The following is a 23459-nucleotide window of genomic DNA, read 5'->3' as shown; positions in this document are numbered from 1 at the left end:
TTAAGCAATTTTTTTTTTTTTTTTTTTTTTTTCAAAGATTTTAAGAATTTATTTTCTCCTTTTTAGTGCACGATTATGTAAAATCTTGTTATTAAAACATTTTTACAAGCTTTTATCTAACTTGCTTCAAGTAAGAAGTACAAAATAAAACTTTAAACCACAAACATCAAGTCAGAAGTAACAAAATAAAACTTTAAACAACAAACATCAAGTCCATTTTTTCCTATGATAATGTGCCAAGGGTTCCCAAGCTTTAATTTGTCCAGTGATTTTTTAGTTCTTTTCCTTCTGAGACATTAACCAGTGCCTAGATCTAGGTTTTCTTCGCTTTTGAGCGTTGAGCGATTGGGTGGTGGTTTTCTGTATGCATCCGTATACCCTCTAATGGGAGGGATACGTCGCATATGTTGCAGGCGTACATTGTTTCGTCGGGGTGTTCTTCTTCGTAGTGCTTGAGTATGTCCGTGTAGAATGTGCTTTCTGTGTAACCTGTCGTGGTTTGTTTACAAATATGACACTGTTTGAACTTTTTATGCATTGCGTCTTCGTGTAGATCCACTTCCAAGGTTGTTCTGAATCGCAGGGTGCAGAATTTGCAATGTGTTTTGTTATGAGCTAGTTTTTCGATTTTTAGATTCTTTGTTATTTTCTTTGCCTCTGTGGGGCTTTTCTTCTTTTTTCTTTTTGAGACTGCATTAGTGTCCATATCTGATACTAAGCTAGGGCTGTCGAATGCAGGGATTTGCTTTGTTGTAGTTTTGTCTGGAGACGTCGTAGGAGGTGATGGCAGGTCTGAGTTAAGGATTGTTGTCTCAGTTGCTTTGATGATTGATGGTTTCGTTGTGCTTGTATTAGAGTTTGTTGTGTTATCAGGCGGTTTGGAAGAGTTGGCTGGACTACTGTTGAGAGTGTCCGTGATGGTCGTGTTTGGGGTCGTCTGGTCATCTATCGGCTTTGAGGGTTGTGGTGCAGTTTGGTTATCCGTAGAGGTTGTTGTTTCGCGTGGTGGTACATATTGAGCTGTTGACAGGTTGGACATTTGGCATTGGCTCGTCCAATGAAGGTTGGAGGAGCAGAATTGGCAGGCTTGTTTCCTTCCGGCAATTGCTATAAGTATGTTGAGTGTATTGTCTTTGTAGTTTATGTGGATGTAGTGTGGGATGTGTGTTGGGTTGTCGGTGTATATGGAGAAACTGCGGTTGTTGGTGTGTGGGATGGTGGTGATGATAGGTTCTTGGTTGCTATAGGGGCGTAGTGCTTGAATGAGAGTCGCGTTGTTTAGTGTAGGGGGTACCCATCTAAGGGTCCCATTGATTTTGTTTTTTTCGTATAGTGTGAAGTGTAGTGTGTATGGTCCGTGAGTTTTGTGTGTGTTGTGTAGAGTGGTGACGTCAAAGGCTTTCGATGAGAAAAACCATGTGTCCGCTCTGCCGTAATTAAGTAATTGGATTTGCTGGTCACTGATGATTTGCCCGATTACGTGACCTCGTAGGTTAGGATGTCCTTTGGAGATTATGTTCAGTTGCATTGTGGGCGTTTCAGCTTCAAACAGGTCTGGGCAGTTTTCTTCTGGCAGGTTCAGGAATGTAGTCGACTTGGCTGAAAAGGGTTGGGCCCAGGCTTTCATTAAGCCACCCGAACCGTAGTCCGGGTGGCTCCACCCCAAGTCTCTCGACTCAGGGGGAATATCCAGGGGCGCAACCCCCTTGCTGGCGCTGGTAATATCTGCGTATGACATCATGCGAGGAGATGACATTGTAGGATGTTGTAGGATTGGGAGGACCTCCTTACTGATCAAGGTGCCTCCTGTGCCAGGTAAGGGAATAGTTTTCAACTAGCAATAACCACGCCTCGGTAAAACCTCATTGGCTATGGTACCGCCACTGCGCAAAGCAATTTTCCAAAGGTTTTGGTGTTAAAGATGGCCTAACCTGCAATCGGAGCAACACCACCATTAAAATGAAATTATCAAATTTCATCAAATGAAACATTTAGTAAAGCTAATAGTTTTCAATTTGAAATGTTATTTTTTAAATAAAAGGAATATAAAGGATAGATAAAAAGTTATAGAAGGTTTGAAATATTCATACTTAGTAATATAATAAACAATTATGTAAACTTAATATTTTTTAACTAATAAACTTCTTTCAATTTTTAAAGTCTTTTGGCAACATGGTGTTTGGTTGTCTCCCTTAGGTATTTTAAATTCAAGATTTATTAACCACAGTACAAAATCCTAATATATAAATCCCCACGTTCGCACATCTCTCTCTCTCTCTCTCTCTCTCTCTCTGTCTGTCCGCAAAATATTTTCGCCGGACATCACGTCAGAATCGGCAGCGATATATGAATAACTTTTTACGGACTTTTGTTGAAAATAATATGTGAGATGTTTTAAATGTATAACCACAATTTTAGTTAAAGAAGAAAAATAAAAATTAAAGGCGTATTCGAATGTAGAGAAACAGTATTATTTATGCAACCGGAAAAGCATTTCTTCTTCTTCTTCTTCGTTCTTAATTATTAGTGTTGAAGGGGATCGAGATTTATGTGCCAGTGGGTTTGAACTCGAGACTTTTTTCGTATTTACTTTTTGCCGACTCGACCACGCCTCCAACACAATTAAGCGTTACGTGTCAACTGGTTATGCGCCACAGAGGCCATTGACTCCGATTTCAGCCTGCTTTTCTTTTTGGATTTGCTTCCATAGCCTTTGTCCAACCAAGAACAAACTACAAGGCAGCAGTTGTTTGATTTTGGAGTTGTCTCTCCTAGAAGAGTGGCTGTCCCCAGCTAACGAGCCTCATCTTCCCGAGGGTTCGAACTCGAGAGTTTTCGGTTAAGCAACCATGAGCTTTACCGACTCGACCACGCCGACCCCCGGAAAAGCATTAATATATGTGAAAAAGAACGCATAAAATTGTGACGTCACTATTGCTTATACATTAACTAATGACGTCATCTGCCGTGTTTAGAATGAAAAGAAATGAACTATTTCATTCAAATTTGATTTAGATCTACGTACACTATGAAATGTATACAATACAATTTTTCCGGCCTAAACTCATAAAATTTATTTTATGTATTTGGATTCTAGATCTAGAGATTCTAGATCTAGACTAAATCTAAATCTAAATTTAATCTACGCAATAACTAGATCTAGACGTAGACGCTAAGATCTAGATTTAGACTCTAACTTCTCTAAAATCAATTCCAAAAATAAATTTCTATATTAGGACTAAACTATTTCAAGACTTATTTATTTTATACAAAATCTTTGTTTGGAACTGGCTAATTTGGGATAAAAAATTAATTTGAAAGAATAGGCATATTCGCGTAAGTTAAGATTTTAAAATACGTGTTTCATTCTCCATATTTTATAAGGTGCCTAAATAGCGGAGATGTTAGTGTACATTAAACCACGCAGGTGGTGCGGGTTCGAGACACAGCAAGTCAACTTGGTTAATGTACTCTTTTTTATTATGCTCGGGCTAAACTTAAAAAAAAAATTCTTTAGGAATCTAGATCTAGATTGTCGGGTGTCCGATAGGCACTTCTCGGCGCCGCAGGCGCTTCAAATTTGGCATGATCTTGCCTTGGTGCGACAGAACACGGGGGCCGGTTGGCCGAAAAGTCTACGATGTGGGGGTCAAAACTGACCTCGACTGACCGGTACCTTATATGAGCTATAAATCGAAAAAAAATGTCCACGGAGGAACCTCTTCATAACTCTTGAGGTCGTAGACCGACCTTCGGGCGAATTAATTAAGCATTCAAATTCTCAATGTTTTCGAAAGCCTAAGCGAAGCTGGGCAGCATGCCTAGTCTATCTATATTCAACTACAACTCAAGTTTGTTTACAAGAGTGTATATTTAGTTTTTTGTTTGTTTTTTTGTTAGTCTGTTTGATTACATGAGAGCATCTGCACTATATGTAGTACTGTAATATATGTATTAATGAAGAGAACTATGTTTTTTCCCTCAAAATGTTATACAAAAATTTATTTAGGCCTAAGGATAATACTTATTTTAACGATACATACATACATACATGTATATCTATATCTATACATAATGACATACATACATACATTCATATATATATATATATATATATATATGTTACGGTCAAAGCCTGAAGTGCAGCCAAAGTCAGCATTGGCCAGTCAATCTGCGCATTGGCCGGTCAATCAGCGCATTGGCCGGCTCTCTTGGCCAAAGCCCGAAGAACTTAGCACTAACAGCGTATTCTGTAAATTGGCCGGCCAATGCGTGCACTGGCCGGGACGTACTGGCCAATGTTCTATCTAGACTAGGTTGTGATGGCATTTTTTATTATTCTGGGTGCGGTTTCATTGTGAGTAGCGTATTGCTTAGCTCTTTTTTGTATAGCATTCTATATGTAATGCGACATGGACCAAAAGGACCGTCAGATCAAAGACAGACAAATCAGATGGCTGGCAAAATAAATAATAAAAATCCTAATGGAAAAGAATTTGTGAATCAAGTTATTTCTGAACTAAAGAAGAAGTTCACAAGAAAACCAAGGCATAGTCAAAGCCAATGTTCAGTAGAACGTGCCAACTAAGATGTTCTAAAAACGATGATGACATGGATGCAGACATATGAATCAGCTCATTGGGCTGAGAGTCTTCTGAAAAACCATAATTTTTATCAAGGAATCCAATAATCGCCCTACAAAGCCTTGTTTGGATGCAAAGCAAAAGTGGGACTTAGCAGTTCAAATCTACCAAGAGAGGCTACTAAGGAAGACCTTGAGCACATTGAATAAGAAATGGAGATTGCCATAAATGCAACGACATCCTCAGCTAACACATCTGCTACCGTGGTGCAAAGTCCAGTCCAGATGCGTGACAATAATAAGGCCAACAGATTCTGTTTGTGAAAAATATTGTAGTGCAGCCCATTCTTGTGGATCCTGTGGCAACAATGTCCATGCAATATGCGGAATAGCCAATGAAGCAGAAGAAGGGTATGGAGGGAACATTACTTGCAGATTATGTCACAATAAACAAGAAACCATGGACAACAGGTCAGCAGCTCATACTACCTTGCAAACTGAAGGTGCTAAGATGCTAACAAAATTTAAACAAGCTGAAGTGAAAGATACTGGTCGCATCCGTATTCCAGATGTTGACAGAGGTCGCGGTGATCCCCGAAGCGTCATTGCAGTTGGCATGATCGTCGAGGGCGCTTTCTACAAGCTAGGAACGGAACAAGGTTGTATTTAAAAAACTGTAAGCTAGAAGTGAGTTTTCAATTCTTCATGAAACTGCTCTCATTTACTGCAATTGCACAACCTAGTGCACAACAAATCGCTGCAAGGCTAAAAATAACAATGTAATTCCAAATAATAATTAACAAAGACTTAATTTTTATGCTCCTTACGGTATAAAAAAACCAAAATCTGCTCACAATCTTCTAATTCAGACTCTGTACCTAGCCAGATGATCTTCTAATTTGGACTGGCCAGTCCACCATGGCCAGTCCGCGGATTGGCCGGCCAAAGGCTGAAATCAAGAGCCATTTTAGACTTTGGCCGGTCCACCATGGCCAGTCCACGGATTGGCTGGCCAAAGGCCGAAATGAAGTAAAGTTTTGGACTTTGGCCGGTCTATGGTAGGCAATATTGGCCGAAATGAAGTAAAGTTTTGAACTTTGGCCGGTCTATGGTAGGTGATATTGGCCAATGCGCATTTTGGCAGACTACGGGCTATGACCGTTATAATATATATATATATATATACATCAAGATCAAACTAGATTTAAGCCATTTTTAGTTCTAGTGGATCTAGATCAAGTAGAATTTAGAAATTTTCATTATTAAGTATGTGCCTAGCTGGCTGAGATGACAATGTGTTAGTGACCTAGTAAATGGTATGGGTTCGAAACCCATCATGCCAGTGTTAATTTAAAAAAAAATTTCCTACGTAGAAAGTGCACAGTAGGAAATCACAACGCAAGCAAATGGTTCTAATTCATTATTATTAGTTTGACGTTAGCTTTAATAATATATTCATTTGTTATTCATATGAGGTGCGAGCTCAGAAAATAAAGAAATTTATGTTTTGAAAAGACAAAAACATGTTAGGTGAAGTGTGACGTCTTTTTATATGTGGGGTCTGGCTTTTTGTGACAATGTGTGAGAGTGGGGAAAGGAAGGGGGGAAGATAAAATTACCAAACAGGAGTTAGATCATTTATGAATGACCCCTAAACCCACAGTTATCCTAAGGATAACAGTGGTCTAGTAGTCTTTATAACTCACAGAATCATTTTGTTTAACATAGAGAATTTCACATACAACAATACTATTTGGTGACCAGTGTGTCACCACACACCTTACATTATCCATTCCTTAGACTGTGTAACCACATACCTTATAACTTTATCCCATTATTTGGCCTGTGTCACCACATACCTTATAACATTATCCCATTCCTTAGCCTGTGTCACCACATACCTTATAACTTTATCCCATTATTTGGCCTGTGTCACCACATACCTTATAACATTATCCCATTCTTTAGCCTGTGTCACCACATACCTTATAACATTATCCCATTCTTTAGATTGTGTCACCACATACCTTATAACATTATCCCATTATTTGGCCTGTATCACCACATACCTTATAACATTATCCCATTCCTTGGCCTGTATCACCACATACCTTATAACATTATCCCATTCCTTAGATTGTGTCACCACATACCTTATAACATTATCCCATTCCTTAGATTGTATCACCACATACCTTATAACATTATCCCATTCCTTAGATTGTATCACCACATACCTTATAACATTATCCCATTCCTTGGCCTGTCACCACATACCTTACAACATTATCCCATTCCTTAGCCTGTGTCACCACATACCTTATAACATTATCCCATTCCTTAGCCTGTGTCACCACATACCTTATAACATTATCCCATTCCTTAGATTGTGTCACCACATACCTTATAACATTATCCTATTCCTTAGATTGTGTCACCACATAACTTATAACATTATCCCATTCTTTAGATTGTGTCACTACATACCTTATAACATTATCCCATTCCTTAGATTGTATCACCACATACCTTATAAAATTATCCCATTCCTTAGATTGTATCACCACACACCTTATAACATTTTCCCATTCCATCGGCCTGTGTCACCACATACCTTATAATATTATCCCATTCCTTAGCCTGTGTCACCACATACCTTATAACTTTATCCCATTATTTGGCCTGTGTCACCACATACCTTATAACATTATCCCATTCCTTAGCCTGTGTCACCACATACCTTATAACATTATCCCATTACTTATCCTACATCACCACATACCTTATAACATTATCCCATTCCTTAGATTGTATCACCACATACCTTATAACATTATTCCATTCCTTGTCCTGTATCACCACATACCTTATAACATTATCCCATTCCTTGGCCTGTATCACCACATACCTTATAACATTATCCCATTCCTTGGCCTGTATCACCACATACCTTATAACATTATCCCATTCCTTGGCCAGCTTGTAAGCCTCAGCCGCCTCTTTGTACCTGCCATCTGCTTCTTTAGCTTTAGCATACTGGGCGTGGATCTTGGGTGATGTGATCTTGTTCAGTAGCTCTCCGACCTTTGACCTGAAAAAGTATGTTCTGTGTGTCAGTTCATGCACTCCCCAGCTGGTGGAATACACACTAGTATTAAAGTATGGAGGGTTTAGTAGGGTTTAGTCTACTTGCAAGGTGCTTTTAGTTTTAGTAACTTTGTAAGTTTTATTTAACTTAAGGCTTTTTTGAGTGCATTAACTATTGAAGCTTTAGTCGACTTTGGAAGAGTTTTCATTTTAAACTTGTTAAGAGGGTTTCATAGCTTTACAAGTTTTAGTTAACTTAAGTTTTTGTTTATGCTAACTTTGAAGGTAGGTTCATTAGATTGTGGGGGTGGGGAATATTGGGGGTTGGTTAGATGGTAAGATTTAGTTGATGTTTGTCCCTAAACACGAACCCACAAGGGGATAAGATTAGAGGGGTTTTGTTAAAATGGAGTGGGTTTCTTTAAATTGGAGGTTTTGTTAAATTGGAGTGAGTTTTGTTAGATTTAAAGGTTGACGTTTGTCCCAACACATGGACCCACAGGGGTAAAAGTTTTTCAATAAGAGAGATAAAGGTAAAAAGGGGCGTGTCACCTACCAGTTCTTGCCATGGATGTACACTGAGGCAGCCTTGTCATAGTACTGTCCTTGTTCATAGAGCACAGCCGCATCAGACCATTGCTGGTGGGGGAGGGGGGATAGCAGTCAGACATGGTAGATCAGGCATGTTTATATTTATTAGGTTTGATTAAAAAAACACACAAAATTGAGAATGAAACAAATTGCAATAAGAATAAAAAAAATAGTCACTTTCAAGTCACAATACCTTCATGCTTTCCAAAATGCCAGCACATTCCTTCTTTAAAATCTTGCTGGGCATCTTGGTTGCCATGGAGACACCTCTGTGAATATATTTAAGGCATTGAGTGGGATAGGTACAGACAAGCCCTTTACAGTGCAAAGTGAAGAAGTTGAAATTAAGCAAAGGTAGTTAAAAAAAAAATCCTAAAAGTTACTGTACATCAAATGATGACCATTCAATAATAACAATTATTATGATGATATATAATTTAAAAAAAAGAAGATGACTTGTTTTTTTTTAAATTATTTTAAAAAGTTCAACATTTACAACTAAATCAATGAGAAGTGTTTAGATCTAAATAGTGGCAAAATGTCAACAAAATACTTGAGGAACCACTACCCACCTTCTGATGTCCCCCACCCTTATAGACATGCGGGCTATACCAGCAGCGCAGACTTCATCATTGTCGCGCTCCGCTTCATTCTTGGTGATCCCCTTCTCGTAGTGGGACAAGGCGTTGATGTAGTCCCCTGTGAACTCCAGCTGCTGAGCGTACTCCCTGGAGATGTAGGGGATCTGCTCGGGGGCCAGGGCTTTGGCCAGCTGTAGGGCGCTGTCCCAGTGGAGCAGGTCTCTACGCATCTGGGGAGGGGATCCACATAACAGGGCTACATGTTTGTTCATCATTCATCTAATCTATTCTCATTCTGTTCCACTATGTAATATAACTATGTGGGAGGGGATCCACATAACAGGGCTACACTTTGTTCATCATTCATCTAATCTATTCTCATTCTGTTCCACTATGTAATATTACTATGTAAATATTATTTCTTTACTCCACATTTTTAAATCCTATTTTACTAGAAAGATTTTAAAATTTGATTAAAACATTATTAAAATGTTAATACATTTTTTTTTAAAATGGAAAATGTGAAAAAGGGCTTCCTTGTTTACTATTGTTACAGTTATAAAATAAAGTTTATTATTATTATTACTTGTAATGAACAAAGGGGGACAAAGGGCTGACAGGTCAAGTGGTAGAGGTTAAAGATAACAGTTCAGGAGTCAAAGAGTAAAGTTCATTGGTCTGACTGAACAATGATTAATATGGAAGTCGAGTGAAAGAGGGCACAAGCCAGAGATCAACCAATGAGATTACAGGTAAGATTTCAACTTGAAGAGGGTACAGTTAATAATAAATCAGCCAGAAAAAAAAACAGACAGTAGGGAAGTTATATAACCTTTCAATAATAAAGCAAGCCAGGTGGTGAGAAGCAATTCAATTTAATACATTTAACAAGAGTTAGTTCCTAGAGTTTAAAGCTACCCTCCCCCATCTTTAACTGACCTCTAGGGCTGCCAGTGGATGCTGTGATGCTAGAAACAAGTCTTGAGCCAGGTTAAACTCCCCCAGGAACATAGCGATGTACCCAGACAGCTGGTTTTTGTCTTCAATAGCCTGGTGGGTCATAGATAGCATAGGTCAGGTCTATACAACATTTTACTTGTCAATACAACAACATTGCACAGGTATATACAACATTTTAATTGTCAATGCAGCATTCAACGTGTCTATACAACATTTCACAGGTCTTTATAACATTCCACAGGTCTATACAACATTCCATTGGTCTATAAAACAACATTCTACAAGGCAATACTATTCTATTCAACATTCCATGAGTTTATACAACATTCCACAGGTCTATACAATCCTATACAACATTCCACAGGTCTATACAATCCTATACAACATTCCATGGGTCTATACAACATTCTACAGGGCAATACAATTCTATACAACATTCTACAGGGCAATACAATTCTATACACCATTCTACAGGGCAATACAATTCTATACAACATTCTACAGGGCAATACAATTCTATACAACATTCTACAGGGCAATACAATTCTATACAACATTCTACAGGGCAATACAATTCTATACAACATTCTACAGGGCAATACAATTCTATACAACATTCTACAGGGCAATTCAATTCTATACAACATTCTACAGGGCAATACAATTCTATACAACATTCCACAGGCCAATACAAAAACATTCCATTGGTCTATACAACATTCCATTGGTCTATAAAACTACATTCTACAGGGCAATTCAATTCTATACAACATTCTACAGGGCAATTCAATTCTATACAACATTTCACAGGCCAATACAAAAACATTCCATTGGTCTATACAACATTCCATTGGTCTATAAAACTACATTTTACAGGGCAATTCAATTCTATACAACATTCTACAGGGCAATTCAATTCTATACAACATTTCACAGGCCAATACAAAAATTTTCCATGGGTCTATACAACATTTTATGGGTCTAAACAACATTTCATGGGTCTATACAACATGTCACTGATCAGTACAACACTACACATTCAAAGATAACATATCAATACATTAACCAATATTCAATTTGTTCCACCAATGAAATATATAATAACAATTTAGCAGCAGTATGCAAGCACACACTTGTAAATAGAAGTGATGATTCTAAGACAGCAAAGACCAATACAACAACTATTTTAGCCTAATTTATAACAACAACTAACCTGAATCTTCTGTAGTGAGGACACGATACCCACATCCCCTATATGTCTGTACACTCGAATCGCTGAAGTTAAGAAAAAAAATGTTTAAGTCGAAATCATCGATTCTACAAAAAAAAAAACATTTCAATTATTTTATTTACATTTTAAACAGCCATTATCATTCACAATTTATTCAGAAGTTTAACAAGGCAACTGTAGACTATAATTACTTGTGAAGTGGGACAATAAAGGCAGTTTTTTCTCTGAAAAATTTAAATTTTTAATTAAATAGTCACTATCAAATTGTTGCTAGAATGTGATTTAAAGCAAAACACTGACACAACAAAGCCATAGTTACATAAAGTTTATAAACAATGACTGCTAAATGTATAATGTGCCTGATTGAATGCAAGTACAGCCACCCAACAAAACTATACAATTTTTTTACTAATTCTGTAAAAAAAAAAAAACTGACCAAAATCAAGATCCAGATTTTGTAAAGCCGCTTTGCCAAGTTCTTTCCACATGTCATCTTTCTTTATCAGAGCACAAAACACCCAGGCATATTTGAACCTTTAGGACATATCAAGAAAACAGATTGTCTGTAACAATGGCACCACAAATTATCAACATAAACATCATCCTTTGGACATTTCAAGACAGCAGTAGGTTTGTAACAGTGGCACTACTTAATATAAACATAAACAAAATTCTTAGACATATCAAGATAGCAGTAATACAATGGCACTAATTAATATAAACATAAACAAGATCCTTTGGAAATATCAAGTAGGTATGTAACAGTGGCACTATGTAATATCATCATAAACAGCATCCTTTAAACATGTCGGGATGTAATGATGGCAATGCACTATTAAATAACAACACAAACTAATTCCTCATTTAATATACAAATACACTAATTTTTTACTGTGAATGAAATATTAAAATTTTTCAAAGGAAACACATTTTTAAAAGTCAGATTAATGTTAAGGAAAAAAAAACAATAGTTACATAATCCACAGAAGAAACTCACCTTTTAAGACTAATACATTGTTTGGCTGCAACTTTACACTGAAAGGAAAAGTTAAGTTTTAAACTGTTAGTGAACCTTAGCAAAATCATGTTTACATTTGTTTAGAATAGAGATAAAATAGCTCAAATACAATAAAATGTATGTGTGTTAACAGTTCACCTACATCATTGAGAGACAGTTGATGTGGATTTTCATTGAAGACATGAGCATGTGTGTTCAGGAGGAGGTTAGCCATTTTCCCACTAGCTGTTTGCAGAGTAACCTCCCCATTGTACAGCAACACAGGAATCTGGCCATATGGTAACTTGCTTGCCCCAACAAATGACACATGACTTCCTGTGAAAAGTAAACATCAACTATAGAAATGTATTTAGTTTTTCTAAATAGATTAAAAGGTGGTATCCACTAAACCAGCAATTCTTTAAAACATCACCGTAAACAGTAAAAATTGCAATAAAATAAAATATTTTATTATTATTTTTCAATTGGTTTAGATTTGAGTTGGCTGTAAGATGTCTCTGAGTCCACCCAGCTCTGATGGGTACCTGATGGGAAAATAAAGGCAGCTAGACTTACCACACTAACTCTCCATATGCAGAGATCAATTGATCGCTAGGTCAGAAGAGGAACTTAACTCATTTTTGAATCAGTAGTCAGGGGAAATAACTCCTCACTTACCTTTAACTGAATCCATAGAATAAATGTAGGTGTACATCTTCTCATTATCGTAGGTCATAAAGACTCCCTGGTAAAAAATAGTAGATCAAATTTCAATGCTTATAAATTGTAGATATGAAAATTTAAAAAAAAATGCTTTTGTATAAAGCTACAACTAGTGTACACATCTACAACTGTGGTAAATAATGTAAGAGAAAGGGGGTCATCCTTACATGATGTCCACAAAAAATTAACATGCCGATGTCTATAAAAGTCATCCTTTTTTGTGTGGACTCCTTCCCCCTCATTGCAGATGGTATAAATGGATGACCCCTAAACACAGAGCTACTCAGCAGAATGTGGCTGACATTTTCTCTCAGCGTGAATGAAATATGGAGTTCAAAAAATGATTTGTGTACCCACCTTATCAGGAAGCCAGTTCTCCCACAACACACCTTGAACTGTAGGCGACAAGTCACTGATACCAATCACAGTGTCGTCAGCCTGGGTAACAAATACAAACAGCGTTCTAATCTAAATATAATTAAGATTCAATAATTGTATAACTAATGATATTTATCATAAAAGTGGGGAAAAAAATCAAGTGTATAAAAAAATCAACCTCGCAGTGATCTACTCACAAAATTTTATCAATTAAATTGTGTAAACAAATTCCCTTAGGAATTACTTGAAATATTGAAATATCTTGTGTAAAAGAGAATCAAACAAATTGTGTAGATAGACAGACTCACAGAGTTGTAGACATATCCGTCACTCTTCTCATCCAGGAACACAAGATGGGCCCCACTTGTGTCAGGGAAAATCTTGCGGATGCCAGTCACATGACGATGTTCCACCACATAATTAAAATCTTCAATGTAAAAGTAGTGGATGCCACCAATCTGCAACAATATTTTACTTTTTGTTAGTATTTTTAAACATACTTTGAATGTAAAAATATAGGGCTATATAGTTAAAAATGCTATATTTGCTATTTTCAAGTTACAGAAAAGAATACAAAAAGTTATTAATTTAAAAAAAAAAAAATTTACAAAATAAACAACAAACTAAAAACAAAATTTTTAATAAAACATAAAAAAAAAAAATAACAAATGATCAAATTACATTTGTGGAGAAGATGAGAAACTCATTGGTCATAGCATGGGAGGTAATCTTGCAGTTTTTCTGATCAGAGTCTGGAAAAAGCCGAGATTCTTTCTCATCACTAGCACCAGTTCCCTCCCCTTCAATCTGCCAGACATAAAAAAAACACATTACAATTTTGCAAGGGATTATGTATAAATCAAACATAAAAGAAGAGAGTCAGCTTTACCATATGAAGTTGAACTTTGCCCTCAAAACTGACAGCTGCATAGTCTGAATTCATGCTCATGGACTGGACTGTGCCAAGATATTCTTTGCTTTCTTTCAGCAACACCAGACCTATAGATGCATTTTTACAATTTCTATACACTATAGAATAAAGGGGAAAAAAATTCTAACTGTAGGCCTACAAAGTTTGCTTTATTGATCCTTCTTTTAATTAGAATCCTAAGTATATATGAGCGAGAGTTATACATGATGCTTTTAATAATTTTTGATGTATTTCATTAGGTACACTGAAAGGGATAAAAAATATTGCCAGATAATGAATACCTCATGCTATGAATTATCAAATTAGAATCAAGGAATTGTGTTAGGCTGTACTGAATGTTTGTAGACATTTAAGACAATTACATTTTATTCTTAAAAAGTCACAAAGTATAAAGCAACTCACCAAATAGGTAAAACCATGCTCATTTGTTCATGCCAACACCTTATGATATAAAACCACTCACCTGTCTCCCCAAACAGGTAAAACCATGCTTTGTTGTTCATACCATCACCATGTTATAAACAACTCACCTGTTTCCCCAAACAGGTAAAACCATGCTCTGTTGTTCATGCCAACACCCAGGTGATAAGGTCCAACACCAACAAAAGATGGCTCCACTTCCACTTGAACACTCACTGGTGGATCCTTGTAAACATAAAAATGAAGTATAAATTAAAAATGAAGTGTAAATTAAAAATGAAGGGTAATTTAAAAATTAAGTGTAAACTTAAAAGTATAATTAAAAAATGAAGTGTAAACTTAAAAGTGTAATTAAAAAATTAATTAAGTGTAAATAAAAAATTAAGTATAAACTAAAAAGGGTAAATTAAAAATTAATTGTAAATTAAAAATTAAGACTAAACTAAAAAGTGTAAATTAAAAATTAAGTGTAAATTTTAAAAAATATTTTTAAAAAAAGTTTAAAAAATATGGAGCATATTGTACAGTAAGGTAAAAAAAAAAGCCAAAAAAAAAAGGTAAATGAATGGAACTAATAACTAATACTAAAACTGGTTGGCAGGGAAAAAGAAACGGTATGTAAGAAAAAGCTGACCTGTGCAATGTGATCCTCCACCGTGACCTCCAGCAATGAGGTGAGATAGGCCACCCGGGTGTTGTTGACACAGGCCAGCATTGGCAGACGTGCCAGGTAGACGTGTAAACCACCTCTTGGGGTGGACACGGCCAGGAGCTGACCATCATCACTCCAGGCAATCTTGTCCAGACTTTTCTCCTCGTCCAGTGTGATGATGGCATACATTTCTTTCAGGTCGCTCAAGTCATGGATCTTAATGCTAAGGGAGAGAGAATCATGTCGTGGATCTTTATGCTAAAGGAGAGAATCAAGTCATGGATCTTAATGCTAAGGGACAGAGAGAGAATCATGTCATGGATCTTTATGATAAGATAGCGAGAATCATGTCATGGATCTTTATGATAAGGGAGAGAATCATGTCATGTATCTTTATGATAAGGGAGAGAATCATGTCATGGATCTTAATGCTAAGTGAGAGAATCATGTCATGGATCATTATGATAAGGGAGAGAATCATGTCATGGATCTTTATGCTAAAGGAGAGAATCAAGTAATGGATCTTAATGCTAAGGGAGAGAATGTCATGGATCATTATGCAAAGGGAAACAAACACGCCATGGACATTTATGCTAAGGGAGACAAGCAAGTCATGGATTTTTATGCTAATGCAAACCAGTCAAGGGCAAGAATAAAGTCATAGATCCAACTAGTCATGAATTTAGCGATGGAAATAATTCAGGCATGAATTTAACTAAAGAAAGAAATCCAGTCATTTTAACTAAGGAAAACAGTAAGGTAATGGACTTCTGTGCTAAAGGGGATCAGCTTTAATGCTTATCTATATGGAAGAAAAAAATGTTATCAAGTTATTGCCAGCCAAAGTGTCTAAAATTATTAGTCACTCTCACAAGTCAGAAGTTTAATGTTAGATTTTGTAACTGAACAATGACTGCTCATTGACATAAACCATCTAAACCATGAGAGGAAAGTTGACTAGTTGACAGTTTCTCCAACCTACCAGTTATCCCCACATGAAGCTGCTTTACCAAGAGCTGTTGATATGGCTATGCTCGTCAGGTTGTTTTTATGGTTACGAGCTTGGAAACATTCCTGGGGATACAGTGTTAAAACAGTGTATACAAATATATTGTATTATTTATATGAGTGACTGAGGATGTTCAAGATGAAGGAAACAAAAATGTGTAAAGACTTATTGTATAGTTTTAGATTTGTGAACAGAATCATTTTAAAAGCTGAACTATGGCAGTATTTAGAATATTGCTTAGCCCAATTTTTTAGAATCTTTGAGAAGGTAGTTTTTTTTCTAAATACAAAGTCTTTTAAAGACCATTTATGTATTTTTTAAAATATGAGTTTCTTTATTTTTATACTTAATTTTAACTTTTTATGGGCCTTAATAAGTCTTACAGTAAAAATAATAATTGACAAGTGATAAATGAAAGCCTACCTGACCAATTTCTTTCAGGTGGGTTGAGATGACCACAAAATAGCCTTGTGAGAAACCAATGAGGATGTAACCATCTCCAAACCTAGAGTGTAAACACAGCAGGCTCAGGTTTTATAGAGTGATAGCAGTCTAGATAAGACTTGAGGCTAGAAACATACTTTGTTAGAATGTGTGCCGCTGTCAATGTTAGTAGCAGTCAATGTTAAGAGTTTAGGTTGAAAAGGATACTTTGAAACACTATGTACAGCAATCTATGTTAGACTTTAGGATAGCAAGATGCTATTTAAGACTATGTGTATCAATCTAAGACTAAAATGGAATTAAACTATTTAAAAAACAGCAATGAATTACATAGTTATATATTTACCACTTATAAGCTATAATAGATCCATATTTTTGTTGAAATGCCAATTCTATAGGGTTGTCTGGGTCGTTGATGTTAAAAAGGAATAAAGTCTTGTTAGCAACATTTACACTGACCTAGAAAAAAAATCCCATCATGTATAAGATATAAAATTTTAAAAAATACACTGTTACCAAACAGCATAGCTAAAACCTGTCACTGTGCATCAATGTTAGCACTTACTGTATTTTGTCACTGTACATTAAAATTAGCACTTACTGTGTTTTGTCACTGTACATTAAAATTAGCACTTACTGTATTTTATCACTGTACATTAACATTAGCACTTACTGTATTTTGTCATGAATTAACATTAGCACTTACTGTGTTTTCTCCGATTGAACTTCTCTCATCCCCTTTCATCTCAGAAAATTCCAGATCTGTGGGATCGCCCCTCAGTGGGGTCTGCCTCAGGGTGTCACCATCCACATTGCTGATGCTCAGTGTCTTGTCCTCGCTCCCCAGAGCCAACAGGTTTTCTGCGCTCCACGCCCCGCAGGTGATTTTTTTGGTATGTTTACCAATCACAATATTTTTTCTAAACAAATGTCAACATACAATAGATATCACAAAAAAGAAGGGTTGTAAATTAATTCCCCCCCCCCCTCCCAAATCAATTATTTTCTTCATAATTATAATATTCCGTTTTGAATGGTAACAGCAGTTTAGAAAAGATATATTGTTTAAACTAAAAGTAAATTTCTTAAGATGAGGAACACAACAGGTAGACAACAGGTTAATACTTATTACAACCAGATTTAAGTACAGTACCATTTTAAAAACTACAACCAATTTTAGGATAGTATCTGTTTAAAGATTATAGACACTCTAGAACTGAACAGTTAATAAGTTTATGAAAACTGAGAGGTAATTACTTTGAGGTTTGATGGTTATACAAGAGAAGATTCCCTTTTACTGTTCCAATGGCTAAGTAAGAACCAGTTTTGGACCATAATAAAAATGTCATTCCATCCCTGTTTGGTAAAGAAACATCATAAGTGTTTACAAAAGTGTCAAAAGACAGAAGAATTCAATTAGTACATGTTGTCCAAATCAGAATAATAACTAATTCTTATACAGTTATATCAACCACTGAGGCTTTATTCTAGAGCTGATAAAAATGCAATAATAAATAAATAGCACTTCAAAATACTTCAGCTAGTGGCTTTTCAGTAGACATTCCCCAGTTAAAACCAGCTATGCATTAGACTAGTTGCTACTCAGCAGACATTCCCCATTTCTGCTATTCCATAGATATTCCCCAACTTCTGGTATTCCATAAACATTCCCCAACTTCTGCTAAATTTCCCAACTTCAGCTACTCAGCAGATATTCCCCAACCTCTGCTATTCAAAAACATCCCCCAACTTCTGCTACTCAGCAGACATTCCCCAACTTCTGCTATTCAGCAGACATTCGCCAACTTCTGCTATTCAGCAGACATTTGCCAACTTCTGCTATCAGCTGACATTCCTCAACTTCTGCTATTCAGCAGACATTCGCCAACTTCTGCTATCAGCAGACATTCCTCAACTTCTGCTACTCAGCAGACATTCCCCAACTTCTGCTATTCAGCAGACATTCGCCAACTTCTGCTATTCAGCAGACATTTGCCAACTTCTGCTATCAGCTGACATTCCTCAACTTCTGCTATTCAGCAGACATTCGCCAACTTCTGCTATCAGCAGACATTCCTCAACTTCTGCTACTCAGCAGACATTCCCCAACTTCTGCTATTCAGCAGACATTCGCCAACTTCTGCTATTCAGCAGACATTCGCCAACTTCTGCTATCAGCAGACATTCCTCAACTTCTGCTACTCAGCAGACATTCCCCAACTTCTGCTATTCAGCAGACATTCGCCAACTTCTGCTATTCAGCAGACATTCGCCAATTTCTGCTATCAGCAGAAATTCCTCAACTTCTGCTATTCTGCAGGCATTCCCCAACTTCTGCTACTGAGCAAACATTCCTCAACTTCTGCTACTGAGCAGACATTCCTCAACTTCTGCTACTCAGCAGACATTCCCCAACTTCTGCTACTCAGCAGACATTCCCCAACTTCTGCTATTCCATAGACATTCCCCAACTTTTGCTATTCCGTAGACATCCCCAACTTCTGCTATTCAGCAGACATTTCCCAACTTCTGCTATTCCGTAGACAATCCTCAACTTCTGCTATTCCATAGACATCCCCAACTTCTGCTATTCAGCAGACATTCCCCAACTTCTGCTATTCCGTAGACAATCCTCAACTTCTGCTAGTCAGCAGACATTCCCCTGGCTGAAATCAGGTAACCAAACACAGCATGACCATCCTGTCCACCTACTTGAGCCCACTGTCAATTGGAACAAACTTCTCTGAACTTGTTTCCCACAAGTAAATCATAGGGGAGTTTTCACAGACCAGTGCTAGCAAGTCTCCATCTTTATCCCAATCTAATGCAGTACAACGACTGAAACAAAGAGTTACAGGCATCTCATAAAAAACAATGTGAGAGATGAAATATATTAGCAATTTCAAAACATGTTTTTATTGTAAGGGAAATTATTTTCAAGGTTTATAGTTATTAAAGAACCATAATAATTTGGTAGAAAATATCGCAACTAATTATTGTAAGGGGAAGTAATTTTTTATTTTAAAATGTTATGCAGAATTTTTTCTAAATGTTTAATTGATAGAATACATGAAAGTTAAAAACTAAAATAGGTCATGATCATTATTATTTATTTAGTACTAAATAAACATTAAGAAAAGATAGTAGACCTACTTTTGTCTAAGATGTAATTTTTTCACAAGTTATTAAAAGTCTTACCCTGGAAGGGTAACACTTCCTCTTAAATCTCCATGGCGATCATAAATTTTAGCTGTACTATCAGCCCTGAAGATATAAAAATTAAAGTTCAGAAAAACTATTTGAAAGTAGGCTACAATTGACGAAGCAGCCACAATAAATAATGTTACAGCTATATTTTAATGACCAAGTGTTCATAGTTACAGCATCACATTTTAAAAAACAACAACTGATAAGTAAAAGAGTTGTGATTATAAATATAATGAAATTAAAGATGATTTTTAATTGATAATTTGATACAAAACTTCACTGTTGCTGCTAAGATGATTGGTCTTGTAATGAAATGAAAGATAACTTTGATATACAATAGCATAAAAATCTACCCTGTAGTGGCCAGAAAGTTTCCTTGAGTCCTCTGCCAGGAATAAATTACATGGCCTTGTCCATGAGCCCTTTCAGGCAAGCTGAAAATTCGCTGAAAATTGAATAGTGTAATGTTAATAATAATTTTTTGGCTGTTGATAAATGTTTATCTTGCAGGCCTAACTATAAATTTGGCAGTGTCATATAGATATGTGCCATATAGTAAATAAACAGCAAGTATCAACAACACAGATAATTGTTGAAACGGTAACTATTATTAGTTAGTGTTCATTACTATTAGTAATAGGTTAGGCAGCGGCACAGCTACCCTTCCCAAATTTTCAATTTGCACCCCCCCCCCTCTCAAACTTTCGATTTGCACCCTCCCTCAAACTTTTGATTTGCACCCCCCCCCCCTCAAACTATTTATAATGAAAAAATGCAGCGTAAATGATACTTTAATTTGTTATTACAACCCATTTTGGCACCCCCTAAGGTTGGCGCCCGGGGACATATGTAACCCCATCCCTACGCCTCTGAGGCTAGGCCTACATAATTATTAATAGAAGTAATGCAAGTTAAAAGGTATGGATTTTAACACAGAAGTAGCGGTAGTAAGGAGTAACAGTCATTACTAACGATAATAATAAATTTAAATAAATATTAATAATATTATTATACTCCTAGGCCTATAATTTAATTTATTATAAATAGGGCCTATTTAGTAGGCCCCTATTATTTATTAAAGTTTAAATTAAATTTTAAAATGTAGGCCCTCTGCCCCCTCTTGACTCTACTCTAACTCTAGAGTCTAGTCTAGGGCCTAGGCAGTCTAGGCCTTTATAATAATATAATTTTATAATATTTATTACTTTTAATAGTTTTAAGAGGGCCTATCTAGTATCTATGCCCTATTAAAGTATAAGATACTTTAAGATTCAGTTTAAGATAGACCACATTAACTAAGACCTGCCATGGCCTTAGGCCTATTTAAAAACGAAGTGTCTATTCACAGCCGGCTGTGAATAGCCGTATTGGGGCTATTCACAGTCGTGACCGTTTTTGATAGATTTAATGTTAAAAATACCTAACTGGGCATGAAGATGTGTGGTCGAGTGGTCATATGGAGAGGCTGTCATGCAAGAAGGTCGGGGTTAAAATCCAACAAATGCCAAATGGTCTGACCCTTAAATCTTAATGTATACCTCATAATCTTATCAAAATATTTTTTTCACAATTAGATCTAGATCTAGATTCTACTTGAGTTACTCATGGAAGGGTTATTTTTGTTAATTTTTTTTTCGTTTGTGACGTAATTGTTGGCATATCAGCAAAAAAATAAAGGACCTGTCCAGTAGATTTTTGCTAAGAGAAAAAACAAAAGGGTGATGGAAACTGAATAATAGCTGATGAAAAAGGACATCCTATTTCACCTGATATTTATTCTAGATCTAGAATCTAGATCTAGAAATCTATGTGATAATGTGAATTTTTAATGGTAATTGATAGTTGAATAGCAATGTGAACAAACAAATAAACTGATGCTTAATTAGTATTATTTATTTAAAAATTACTAGATCTATTATTCTAGTGTTAAGTGTATAGATTTAGAGTGTATAATTGATAATCTAATCATATATGACATATGACCTACTTAGCCTGTAGCAGATATGTCTGATATGAGCCTAAAAGTTAAACTAAACTTTAACGGTAATAACTTTTAATATAAAAATATAACAAAATAAAAATAGCACTGCTCTCTTAATCTATACCTCACTCCCCAGTCACAATAAATGCTTAGCCTATATTATTTTAAGATATATTCACAGTCGTATAGTATGAAATGACAGCCGACTGTGAATAGCCGTATTGGGGCTATTCACAGTCGGCTGGGAATAGCCCCAATACGGCTATTCCCAACCGGCTGGGAATAGCCTTGCCATCTATATATATAATTCTCTTCTTCGAGCCGTTAGAAAACAAGCTGCAAACGCTCTCCCTACCTCCCCACCCCTACATGGTTTAGTTTAGTGAGCTGTGTTCACTCTAAATGTTTACAAGCAGAGCCAACGATTTTAAACGTAGGGGGGGGGGGGAAGGAAGGGGGGGGTTATGGTCCTTAACGAGCTACTTATACTTATAGTACTTATAGTAGGTTTTTCGATTCGTGAAATCTCGTTCTCGCAGTTTTGAAGCACCCGTGTTTTGGGTGGCCATATAAAATATCGAATCATTTCTTTCTCATGAAGTACATGATAGTTAAAACTAAGGATTGTATCGTAATCGGATAGATTTTCACTCGAAACTGCCCATGTATTTACGGGGCGAATAATTAACATTTTAATAATGGCAGCTTGACCTAATTTCTTTATTTGTATTTAACGAGGCAGTCGAGAGAAAGTCACGCTGACCTAGCTTGCGTTTCAAGTCTAATAAACTAAAAGCAGGTGAGTTCTACAATAACTTTATTGTAATATACAATTTGTATATCATCTTTACTATCAAATAAAAATAGAATTGTTTAATATAATTAGGGTGGAAACAATGCTTTTGAGGGTGTAAGTAATAATGCCATTTTATTATATTCTTGTTTGGTGAAAACGAGGCGCGGGAAAATGTGTGCCGCGCAAGAATCCAATCATTTGGCTAGATTTATGACTGTTTTTTATGTCATACCTAAAAATAGAATGTTTACGCTTTCTTCGTTGATGATCGTTTTTATTATTTTTTAAATTGAAAGTATGAATTATTAGTTAGATTGCGGATTTTGTAACTTGGTATACTTACCTTTTATCAATTTAAAAAACATAGCATGCTAATTGTGAACAAATATAGTCATAAAACACAGAAATATAAAGTTATAATTGCGATGTGCCACACCCGGGCCACACCCCCTCAAGAAAGCATGTGTTTATTAAGCTGTTTATCTCACTTTACAACAGTAATTAAAATTAATTTTCAAATTTTTATCACTTATTGGGTAAGATTAAGCACATGTTTACCAAAAATAAAAATAAAACAAAAGCAAATTCTGTTTTAATGAAGGTCACGGGTGAAGTTTTTTTTTCCTTCTGTCACGTTCAGTGGAGGGTGCCACAGGCTGACCTGACTTTGGAATTTTTTTCAGTAATAATGACTTTGCACAGAAAGTTAAAATATGCTAAATTAGCTTAGTTTACTAGTGTTCTAGCTATTATTGATACATTTTTAATAAAAAAATCATTCTGTAATTCTCATCAAACAGCCTAACTTATAGATCGGTAATCTATCGTTTTGGGTACGTAAAATCGCCCGCGACTAGTAATGTGAAAAACAGGTGACTCCTTACATTTT

At 36.1% G+C, this 23459-nt stretch overlaps 1 protein-coding gene and 1 non-coding gene across 2 annotated transcripts in view; both read right to left on the bottom strand.

Annotated features, from left to right (window-relative positions):
- LOC131953374 (WD repeat-containing protein 19-like) overlaps positions 1-23459 on the bottom strand; it is a 33100-nt gene that overhangs the window by 8900 nt on the left and 741 nt on the right. Inside the window, exons 2-25 of the mRNA XM_059316536.1 lie at positions 20147-20238; positions 19785-19850; positions 19299-19424; positions 17844-17942; positions 17293-17506; positions 16933-17045; positions 16566-16647; positions 16116-16207; positions 15116-15356; positions 14592-14706; positions 14020-14129; positions 13812-13937; positions 13439-13588; positions 13110-13190; positions 12708-12774; positions 12189-12365; positions 12030-12054; positions 11469-11566; positions 11015-11076; positions 9781-9891; positions 8833-9071; positions 8454-8529; positions 8226-8308; positions 7533-7673 (exon numbers count right to left, since the gene is read on the bottom strand). Of these exons, the coding sequence (XP_059172519.1) occupies positions 7533-7673; positions 8226-8308; positions 8454-8529; positions 8833-9071; positions 9781-9891; positions 11015-11076; positions 11469-11566; positions 12030-12054; positions 12189-12365; positions 12708-12774; positions 13110-13190; positions 13439-13588; positions 13812-13937; positions 14020-14129; positions 14592-14706; positions 15116-15356; positions 16116-16207; positions 16566-16647; positions 16933-17045; positions 17293-17506; positions 17844-17942; positions 19299-19424; positions 19785-19850; positions 20147-20238 (2786 nt within the window). The remainder of the gene's footprint in view (positions 1-7532; positions 7674-8225; positions 8309-8453; positions 8530-8832; positions 9072-9780; positions 9892-11014; positions 11077-11468; positions 11567-12029; positions 12055-12188; positions 12366-12707; positions 12775-13109; positions 13191-13438; positions 13589-13811; positions 13938-14019; positions 14130-14591; positions 14707-15115; positions 15357-16115; positions 16208-16565; positions 16648-16932; positions 17046-17292; positions 17507-17843; positions 17943-19298; positions 19425-19784; positions 19851-20146; positions 20239-23459) is intronic.
- On the bottom strand, positions 1754-1895 carry LOC131953389 (U4 spliceosomal RNA). The gene has a single exon (XR_009388641.1). It is a non-coding gene; the product is annotated as a U4 spliceosomal RNA (small nuclear RNA).

This window comes from Physella acuta, unplaced genomic scaffold (genome assembly GCF_028476545.2).
Source record: "Physella acuta isolate Inbredline_101_S28 unplaced genomic scaffold, ASM2847654v3 ptg000918l, whole genome shotgun sequence".
Classification (NCBI taxonomy): Eukaryota; Metazoa; Mollusca; class Gastropoda; family Physidae; genus Physella; species Physella acuta.
The sequence above is the reverse complement of the archived record's forward strand: the minus strand, read 5'-3'. Positions and strand labels throughout refer to the sequence as shown.